We start from the raw sequence: 10,900 nt of genomic DNA on the forward strand, positions 1-10,900 counted from the left end.
AATGAACTACTTGCTAATTCAGTGTCATTTCTTGATCTTGAAGTGTACATCTGTCCTTGTCCATGTATGTGTTCACTATTCCAGCCTTTTTTCAAGAACTTATTCCCTTCACATAGACACCAATAAAAATGTGTTGTGTACAGTTAACATGGGGTTGGATCCTGTGAATCGTTCCTACAAACAAGGGCACTCATGCAGCACAAGGAGCCTCCCTCTGGCAGAAGAGGTGTGTTCCACTGGAGAAGGGCTCCTTGCACAGAAGAAAGGCACAAACGTTATCAGGACAGATTAATAGGAATCAATCTGTAGTCTGTTTGGACTTGCTAGTGCTGTAGCAGGACTTGAACTCTTTTTTTGGCAGTGGGTTATGGGAGGCTGTGACAAGCAAGGTGATTTGGGCCATTGCTAAGAAACAGATTTTGTACTGGGTATGGGGTGTGTCTAGGACGCTACCCTGGCATTTTACATATGACCGTGTTTAACTGTCAGTGGTATGTTGGAGTTTCTTTTTTTTAAAATCTGATCTTAACTTTGTTCACAGCTCTGTTCCACTGAAACATCGCTGGGAAAGCAGCTACCCAGCAGAGTGGGACAGCGGAGTCCGATTTATAAATCAATCAACTCTCTCATGTCTAACATGTGTTATATGCTTCTCATGGGAAAATGTCAGCATATCAAAAAGCTTTTAAATATAAACTGTCCTCTGAAAAACCTGAATTTGAGAGCCTATGCCCCCACCAAAGTCTGCCTATCACAAGAGTCTTTATATTGGGTATTAAGGACCGATTCTTAGTTCTTTACCAGAAGTACCTCTCTCAAGGGTGCTTCTGTTCATTAGATCACACTGGAAAGGATCATGAGGAAGCCTGTGTTTCTCCTCTTTCTAGAAACACTGCCTGGTAATCATTGTCTATTGATTTTGCCTCCTCTAAACTGCAGTAAGAACGGACACCATTTCTGCAGCAAAAGTGCTGCACAAAGAACACTACAAAGACAAGGCCTCTGTTGATGTTGACTTACAAAAGGCCAATGTGAATTTTGCCTCTGACAGCACTAAGGGTTTCATCTATGATGGCAGAAACTGTCTGTACTGTTGTACAGTATGGTAACAGTAACTCTTCTAATTTATATATGCTTTTTGAATGTTCAGTGTCTTTCATGTGTACATTATCCCGCTGTGTAAGGGAAGTCATTCTTATTATCCCCATATTGAAAATGGAGAGAGACAGAGGCTTGTCTAATACCACCAGATGAGGTCTCAGCTAGGGCTTTTTCTTTTTCTTTTTAAAGAGGTGCCAGAACTCTCAAGAGGGAGATGAAGTTTTCAATCTGTATACTGAAAACTCATGAACTTTTAAACATTTTCAAAAGTCTTTTGTCAAAGAGGTTCCAGAACTCCATTTTGCCACGTTCCCCAAGAAAAAAAAAGCACTGGTCTCAGCTAAAATGATATTCGAACCCAAGAACTTCACAGCTCTTATTATTTGCTTCCACATTATGCCAGTGTTGTGATATGTTTTTACTGAACGTTTTGTTTGGATGTATTTGTACAACATGAATGTACTGAGTATTGTAATGATTTGTGCATCCTGTTTTGCAGCAGCAGCAACCACAGCAGCAGCAGCAACAGCAGCAACAGAGAGGTGCTCCAGATATCTCATTCTCTATTGATGCAAATAAGCAGCAAAGACAGCTTATTGCAGAACTTGAAAATAAGAACAGGTAAGAATCTTCTAATCTATGTAATATGTATGTCTACAAGTTGAAAGACCACTGTTAGATAGGGGGGGTTATTTTTTCCCTCATTCCCAGATCCGGGTGGTCTTTCTTATATAGAGTGCAAAGTTCTATTTCTAGTACTAATTTTGTTTAATTCTCTCTGTTGCACTAATGTTTCCAATGAAGACAGACAAGGGGAGGGTTGGGAAAGGGGGAGGGAGGGGAGGGGGCAGTTTAAAAATCTAGTTAAGTTTATCTTGTTCAGTATACATGGATATGGGGGTGGAGGGTGGGAACAAGGGTTTAAGTTAAGGTATACTTTTACAAAAAAGTTGTTATACCAGGTCTCACAGTTCATATTCTTGTTAAAAATTATTTAAATTCTGTAAAGTTAATGAAACCTTTTGAAGCTTTTGCAGTGTTCATCTTGGGTTCAAGTTAAGGTATACTTTTATAAAAAACGTTATTATACCAAGTTTCACAGTTCATATTTTTGTCAAGAATGCTTTAAGTTCTATAAAGTTAATGAAACTTTTTGGAGCTTTTGAAGATGTTTATCTTATTTGGAAATATAACAGTGAAATAAACTGTTTATATAAAAATATAATTACCTTGGAACATAGTCATGCCATAACTTGCTTTTCATTCTATATATTTGTGCAACTCTTTGCAATGAAAGTATGAGATGTAAAACTACCAGTGAAGAAAACTGTTCAAAATCATTGATGTTCTCAATATATATTAATTTATTGTTTCTTGTCCTCAATACTATATTATATATTTTTTACTATATATGGGAATCAATGAAAGGTGATTTTATATTTGTTGCTGTATTTTGCTATTATTATTGAAATAATAGAACAAGGATACTCCAGGCTCTTCCAACAGGCTTCAGACCAATGTTACATTAGGAAGCCACAAAAAATTCTAATGACTATACTATACAATGATTAACAAAACTAGGATACTCTCTCTGAACTGCAGAGGGATAAATAATATTATTTAAGCTAAGAGAATTCATGCTTATCTTAAAAAACAAAGGGCTGACATAGCCATACTTCAAGAAACCCATTTATGAAATAATAACAATTTTCTGTTTAAATCGTCTTGGTTTACAACATTTTTTGATGCTCCTGGATTTTCCAGAGCACAAGGAGTAACCATTTTAATATCCAAACACAACAGATTCTCATGTACAGATATAGAAAAGGACACTATAAGGGCACTATATATTTATCAAAGGAACCTTAAATGGCATGTACACAAAAAAATAAAACCAGTTCGCCGCGCCGCGCACTTCTTCGTTGCGCGCAGGCGTGTGTTGTGATCGACACCTCACCTTAACCACGGAAGCTCCATGGTACCTCCACAGAACCTCCACAGGAGGTCTGATCGCTTAACTGCGTGTTAGTTTGCCCCGGGGCAAACAGCCACGCTTCCCCCCCCCGCAGTTTCCTGCCCGTGTGACCGGGACCAATCATTAACCAAACTAGGATACTCTCTCTGAACTGCAGAGGGATAAATAATATTATTAAAGCTAAGAGAATTCATGCTTATCTTAAAAAACAAAGTGCTGACTTAGCCATACTTCAAGAAACCTATTTATGAAATAATAACAATTTTCTGTTTAAATTGTCTTGGTTTACAACATTTTTTGATGCTCCTGGATCTTACAGAGCACGAGGAGTAACTATTTTAATATCCAAACACAACAGATTTTCATGTACAGATATAGAAAAGGACACTAGAGGGCGCTATATATAGAAAAGGACACTAGAGGGCGCTATATATTTATCAAAGGAACCTTAAATGGCATTAAATTGACTATTGCAGCTCTATATGCTCCTAACTCTGCTCAACTTAGCTTTATACAAGAAACATTGAAAAAGCTCAGTGTTTTCCAAGAAGGACCTCTCATAATAGGTGCAGATATGAATTATATAATGGACATCACAACAGACAAAAAATGTCAAATCTAGAACAAAACTCTCATTTCAAAATAATTTTACTAGTCTAAAAAAAATAGTACAAAGATATGATCTGGCTGATACCTGGAGATTTTTTAATGAAACTGAACGGGATTATACTTATTTTTCAAGTAAACACCAGACGTATACTAGAATCGATTATGTTTTTGTTTCACATTCTTTAATTAATAAGGTAGAATCAGTAGATATAGAACCCAAATGTTGGCCTGACCATGCCACAGTGCAATGCACACTTTCATTAACAAATGAATCCGATAGAAGTTTCACTTGGAAATTTGATAACTTTTTATTGAAAAATCCAGACGTGAAATCTATAGAACATGAAACTCAGGAATTTTTAAAGTTTAATTTAATAGGAAATATTTCTCTTAATACAGTTTGGGACACCTATAAAGCGGTTCTCAAACTTGCTCTAAGAAAACGTATCAGTTACTGGAAATAGAAAGGAAAAAACTGCAACTACTAGAGACTCAAAACATAACAAAAACATGTTATATAACAAGCTTACTGGCATAACAGCTCTAAGGCATTAAGATTATTAGCCTGGAAAGTTAAAAAAAGGACATTCGAATTAGATGTCAGAGGTATTCATGATTCAAAAGGAAACTTACTTACCTCCACTAAATCAATATTAAGTACCTTTACAGAGCAATTTAAATCTTTACTAACTCAACACCTTTTAAATTTATTTAATTCAATTTTAGACTCAGGTAGTATTCCCCAAACATGGACTCAAGCAAAGGTTATATTAATACCAAATAAAGATAAAAATATAGAAAACCCTTCAGATTATCGTCCAGTTTCTTTGCTTAACTCAGATTATAAATTATTTACAAATATTATCACCCAAAGACTTAATAGAATCATAGAATATATTGCCATAGATCAATCTGGTTTCATTCCTCAAAGAGACTTAACTGATAACATTAGAAAAGTCCTAAATGTAGTATGGGTACACAGCGGAGTATTATAAACAATTTAAATCTTTACTAACTCCACACCTTTTAAATTTATTTAATTCAATTTTAGACTCAGGCAGTATTCCCCAAACATGGACTCAAGCAAAGGTTATATTAATACCAAATAAAGATAAAAATATAGAAAACCCTTCAGATTATCGTCCAGTTTCTTTGCTTAACTCAGATTATAAATTATTTACAAATATTATCACCCAAAGACTTAATAGAATCATAGAATATATTGCCATAGATCAATCTGGTTTCATTCCTCAAAGAGACTTAACTGATAACATTAGAAAAGTCCTAAATGTAGTACAATATAGCAAAAAACAATCTAAAATTGACACATGTATGCTTTCTCTCGACGTAGACATAGAGAAGGCATTCGATACTTTAGAACACCAATACCTTTTCAAGCTTTTGACACACATGAATTTTGGAGACAAATTTATTTCCATAGTACAGGCACTCTATTCTGCTCCACAACTATTTTTAAGAATAAATGAGGCTAATTCCAATTTTATATCCATGAATAGAGGAACTAGGCAGGGATGCCCATTCTCTCCCTTATTATTCACCATCGCGGTCGAACCCCTTGCAAATTTGTTGAGAGATGAACCTCAATTCAAAGGAACATCTATTAACAAACAAAAAATAAAAATTAGTCTATTTGCGGACGATATGATTTTATTTATATCAAACCCCAAAGTTTTGCTACCAATTATAGTATCCCACTTAACCAAATTTAGTATAGTTTCAGGACTTAAAGTTAATAATAAAAAAACTTTTTTGTATCCTATCAATCTATCACAAAAAAGTAAAACTTACCTCAAAACACGCTTTGATTACACATGGGTTACTTCAGCCTTTAGATATTTAGGAATTCAAATACCCTATGATTTGAAAGATCTTATTAAAGTAAACCATCTACAACTTTTTTCTTATATCTTATACCTTACAAAATGATGGAATGATTTAAATTTAACTATGTTGGAACGAATTAGAATAGTAAAATATTTGCTTCTTCCAAAAATGATATTTTATATGAGGGCTATCCCGGTAACATTGCCTTCAACCCTTCTTAGAAAATGGCAAAAGTTTCTTTCTGATTTTATATGGCAATTTTAAAAACCACAAATTAATTATATGACCCTTATAAAACCTTTAAAATTAGGAGGCTTAGCAGTCCCAGACCTACAACTCTATTATGATGCCATAATTTTATCCAATTTGGTTAAACAATATAGAGATACTTACCACGCAGACTGGAAATACATTGAAAATTTGTTTCTTCCTACTAGTTCTATCCAAGAAGCTTTATGGAATTATAAATTGCACAATATGTTAAAAAATACTTCAAATTTATTTCTCGAATCAACTTTTAAGATATGGCATAAATACAATAAAAAATTAGCACCACCAATTTCATCTTTAACAAATTTTACAATGCCTTTCAATTTTGGAGAAAATCCAATATAACTAGATTTATTGATATCACGTCTAAAGGTTTTCTTAAAGACACAAACCTGCTGGAAAATAAATACAACATAAAAATCCCATGAATACCTGCAGTTACATAATTTATTACATAATCCAAAATTTGCAAAACTACGTCTAGCTTCCACCGATTTTGAAAAATTATTAGATACCGAATCTCAACCTATAAAAGGACTATTTTCTAAATTGTACAAAATCTTACTTAATTTGCAGTCCTCAAAATTGCTTAGATATCAAACAGCATGGCATCAAGACTTAGAACAACACCTCAGTGAGGACCAATGGTTCCAGATTTGGAATTCCTCAGCCTATCTTTCCCCTTCTATGAATATACAATTGATAACTTACAAGGTAATAGCTAGGTGGTATTTAACCCCAGCTCAGCTTTCCCATTCCTCAGTGAAGATACCCCCATGGTGCTGGAAAGGTTGTGGAAACAAAGGTACCTTTTACCATGCATGGTGGTCATGCCCATCAATTCAGCATTTTTGGGATCAAATTTTAATGGAAATGAATACTATTATAGAATGCCAAATTCCAAAGTGTCCAAAAATTATTTTGTTGAACCTCTGGGATAACTGTAGTGTTCCTAAGCATGTCCAGGAGTTAGCAACTACTATGTTTGCTTCTGCCAAAAATGTAATGTTCTTGCCTCAAAATGGAAAGAAAAGGAAACTCTTACTATACAGATGTGAAAACAAAAAGTATGGGATTATTTTATTTTTGATAAAATTACAGTAGATATTGAAATTTCTATTATGTCCAAACGCAAAAAATTCTTTGTTCAAAAACGGTTACCTTTCACGAAAAAGTTTATTAATCCTTTAAGAGGAAGAGATGGCAAAAATGTAAATATTATACAACTTATTTTATTTATTTATTTATTTATTTAGACATTTTAACTCCGCCCTCCCCGCAAGCGATCTCAGGGCGGCTTACAAGGGGCATGCGCCCATACATAAAACCAGAGAAAACAGTAAAATCATAAATAATAATAACATTAACAATAATAAAGTGCTTTCTGTAAACAAGATGGTCTTGAGTGGGTTTTGATGGCATCCTCAAATCCTCCCCATTGGGGTGGCACTGTCCAACAGATAGTTCAAGCCAATCCCACATTGTCAGTGCCATGCAATTTATGGCGGAACTTTCCAAGGGCGATTCCTAATCCCAATGGTATCGCCAACATTGGTGGTGGCGACAGCAGCAGCCCCTATGCGAAAGCCTGGCGGAAGAGCTCCATCTTGCAGGCCCTGCGGAACTGCATAAGGTTCCGCAGGGCCCTGATCTCCTCCAGGAGCTCGTTTCACCAGGTAGGGGCCGCCACTGAAAAGGTTCTGGCCCTGGTCACAGCAAGCTTTACCTCCCGGGGGTCTGGTATCACCAGGCGGTGTTGTGTCCCCGACCGAAGTGCTCTTGGGGGTATATGTGGGGAAAGGCGATCCCTCAGGTAAGTCGGACCCTAGCCATGTAGGGCTTTAAAGGTGAGTACCAGCACTTTGAAGCGGATTTGGTATGCTATTGGCAGCCAGTGCAGCACTTTCAACCCAGGCCGGATGTGTTTCCACTTGGGGAGACCCATCAGCAGCCTGGCCGCCATGTTCTGCACTAGCTGCAGCTTCCGGATCTGCGACAAAGGCAGCCCCATGTAGAGAGCGTTACAGCAGTCTAGCCTTGAGGTGACCGTCACATGGATCACTGTAGCCAGGTCATCGTGGTCGAGGAAGGAAGCCAACTGCTGAATCTGCCTCAGATGGTAAAATGCAGATCTGGCAGTGGCTGCCACCTGGGCCTCCATAGTTAAGGAGGGATCCAGGAGCACTCCCAAACTCCTAACCTCTGACGCTGGCACCAGAGGCACCCAATCGAAGGTCGGGAGAGGGAGCCCCAACCTCGAACCGTTTCAGCTCAGACACAGGACCTCCGTCTTCACTGGGTTTAGTTTCAGCCGGCTCAGCCTGAGCCACCCAGCCACAGCCTGTAATCTCCGGTTCAGATCTTCTGAGTCGGAACCCGACCGGCCACCCAACATCAGATAGAGCTGGGTGTCATCTGCATAATGATGACAACCCAGCCCATACCTCCTGGCAATCTGGGCGAGGGGGTGCATGTAGATGTTAAACAACATCAGGGAAAGCACTGCCCCCTGAGGCAGACCACACTCAAATGGGTGCCCCTGGGACTGCTGTTCCCCTATCGCCACCCTCTGTCCCCGACCTTGGAGAAAAGAGGCAAGCCATTGAAGAGTGAGCCCCAGTATCCCCACGTCAGTGAGACAGTCAGCAACTGGTGGTCTACCATATCAAACGCAGCCGACAGATCTAATAGCAACAGCCACACCACCTCGATCCAGTTGCCACTGGAGGTCATCAGTAAGGGCAACCAGCACTGTCTCTGTCCCATGACCCAGGCGAAAGACGGACTGGAATGGATCAAGGACAGAAGCATCATCCAGAAAGCTCTGTAACTGGGTCACCACTGCCCTCTCAATCACTTTGCCCAAATAGGGCAAATTAGACACCGGCCAATAGTTGGTCAATTCATCCGGGTCCAGAGTTGGTTTTTTAAAGAGAGGATGGACCATTGCTTCCTTGAGTGCCTCAGGGAACTGCCCCTCCGAGAGGGACTTGTTGACAATCTCCCTTACTGCACCTCGAAACCCATCGTGGCCCGCTTTCACGAGCCAGGAAGGGCGCGGATCAAGGCGGCATGTGGTTGGATGCACAGATACAAGCAGTCTGTCAACTTCCTTCAGACTGACTGGGTCAAAACATTCTAAACCTTGTGAAGACATGCAAGAGGCCTCAAGTTGGCTCACTGTTTCAACTGTGGCGGGGAGGTCACAGCGGAGCACCAAGACTTTGTCCACAAAATAGCTCGCAAAAGCCTCCCAGCCAATATCCAATTCCCTACTGTTTTGTCTGCCTTGTGGCAGAGCTGTCAAGGACCGAATTGTTCTAAACAATTGGGCTGGGCGTGAGCTCACAGACGCAATCGTGGCTGCATAGAATTCTCTCTTGGCAGCCTTGACTGCCACCTCATAGGATCTCATAAATGTTCTATAGGATGTTCTTGATGCTTCGTCGCGGGCATGCCACCACCGTCTCTCTAGCCATCTTAACTCTTGCTTCATAAGCTGCAGCCCCTGGGTATGCCAGGGGGCAAGCCTACAGCGAGGGCACAGAGGGTGCTGGGGAGTGATCTCATCAATGACTGTGGAGAGTCGGTTATATGAGTGTAGGACCGAGAACCTTGGTGGTGCAAGCTGGGAGAGACCTACAGCCTCCCCGTCCTGCACCCAGGTCTCGGTCATACATGCCAGGTCCACTTATTGTTCCGTGATGAAGTCCTGAAGGACTATCATCTTATTGTTGATGGACCTGGCATTACACAACACCAGTGGCAGAGAGGGGTTCCTCATCTTAGCCCCACTGCTGACCTCCCTCAGGATGGGTCATAGGATGGAAGGGCATTGAGCCATTATTTTTCTCGGCGCCCTTACCTTGATCTTCTGCCTAGAACCACCGCTAAACTTTCCCTTCCCCAAGAGCACTGGAATCTGCTGCTCCAGCATTTCTGCACTCGAAAGTAATCCAGTCCACTGGAATCCCCGTAGCGAAGATCAAATTGAGCGTGTGCCCGGCCTGGTGCGTGGGGATCGATACAAATTGAGAGAGCCCCAGTGTCGCCATGGACGAAACCAGGTCCGCAGCCTGGCTGGAGGTCGCATCATCAGCGTGGATGTTGAAGTCACCCAAGACCAGAAGCCTGGGGTGCTCCAGCGCCCAGCCTGATACGGCCTCCAGCAGGGACGGCAGGCTACTGGCCGGTGCGTTAGGTGATCGGTACACTAGCCAGATAGCCAAGTTCTCCTCGGTCCCCAGCACCAGGCCAGCACACTCCATGCCCACGATCTCCGGTGAGGGGAGGGCCCTGAAGGAGTAAGCCTCCCGAATGAACATCGCCACTCCTCCCCCCCGCCCCTTAGTCCGCGATTGGTGTAAGACCAAGAACCCAGGTGGGGCAAGTTGGGAGAGAGTAACAGTCTCCCCATCCCGCACCCAGGTCTCGGTCATGCACGCCAGGTCCACTTGTTGTTCCACGACGAAGTCCCGAAGGACTGTCATCTTGTTATTGATGGACCTGGCATTACATAACACCAATGACGGAGAGGGGTTCATCCTCCTAGCCCCACTGCTGACCTCCCTCGGGATGGGTCGTAGGCTTAAAGAAGCATATATGTTAATTGTTCATTAATATTGAAATTTACTGTATTTGTGAGACCTAGAGTTTAATATAGTCATACTGTTGTTGTTTGATACTGTTATTATCATTGTTATTTTTATTTTTATTTGAATTTTTTTAAAAAAATTAAAGAAATCTTAACACACATTATAACATATTAGAATCATAGAATCATAGTGTTGAAAGGGACCTCCAGGGTCATCTAATCCAACCCCCTGCACAATGCAGGAAATTCACAAATACCTCCCCCTCCACAGTGACCACTGTTCCACGCCCAGAAGATGACAAAAAACATCTGGGATCCCTGGCCAAATTGGCTTGGAGAAAAATTGCTTCCTGACTCCAAAGTGGCAATCAGCATTTCCCTGGGCGTATAACAAAGGGCCACAAGAACTAAGCACTAGGCAACCCTTCCTGCCCTCCCTCTCATGTTCTGCCTAAGTTCACCGAATCCACATTGCTGTCAGATGGCCATCTAGCCTCTGTTTGAAA

The 10,900-nt window shown here is 40.6% G+C and overlaps 1 protein-coding gene across 9 annotated transcripts in view; it reads left to right on the top strand.

Moving 5' to 3' along the window:
* The window catches only part of DTNA (dystrobrevin alpha), a 281,234-nt gene that overhangs the window by 232,622 nt on the left and 37,712 nt on the right, over nucleotides 1–10,900 (top strand). For all 9 annotated transcript variants that reach the window (XM_015425451.1, XM_015425450.1, XM_015425452.1 and 6 more), the window contains one exon: nucleotides 1,601–1,722. In XM_015425451.1, the coding sequence (XP_015280937.1) occupies nucleotides 1,601–1,722 (122 nt within the window). The remainder of the gene's footprint in view (nucleotides 1–1,600; nucleotides 1,723–10,900) is intronic.

Source organism: Gekko japonicus, unplaced genomic scaffold (assembly GCF_001447785.1).
Source record: "Gekko japonicus isolate JY-2015 unplaced genomic scaffold, Gekko_japonicus_V1.1 scaffold337, whole genome shotgun sequence".
Lineage (NCBI taxonomy): Eukaryota > Metazoa > Chordata > Lepidosauria > Squamata > Gekkonidae > Gekko > Gekko japonicus.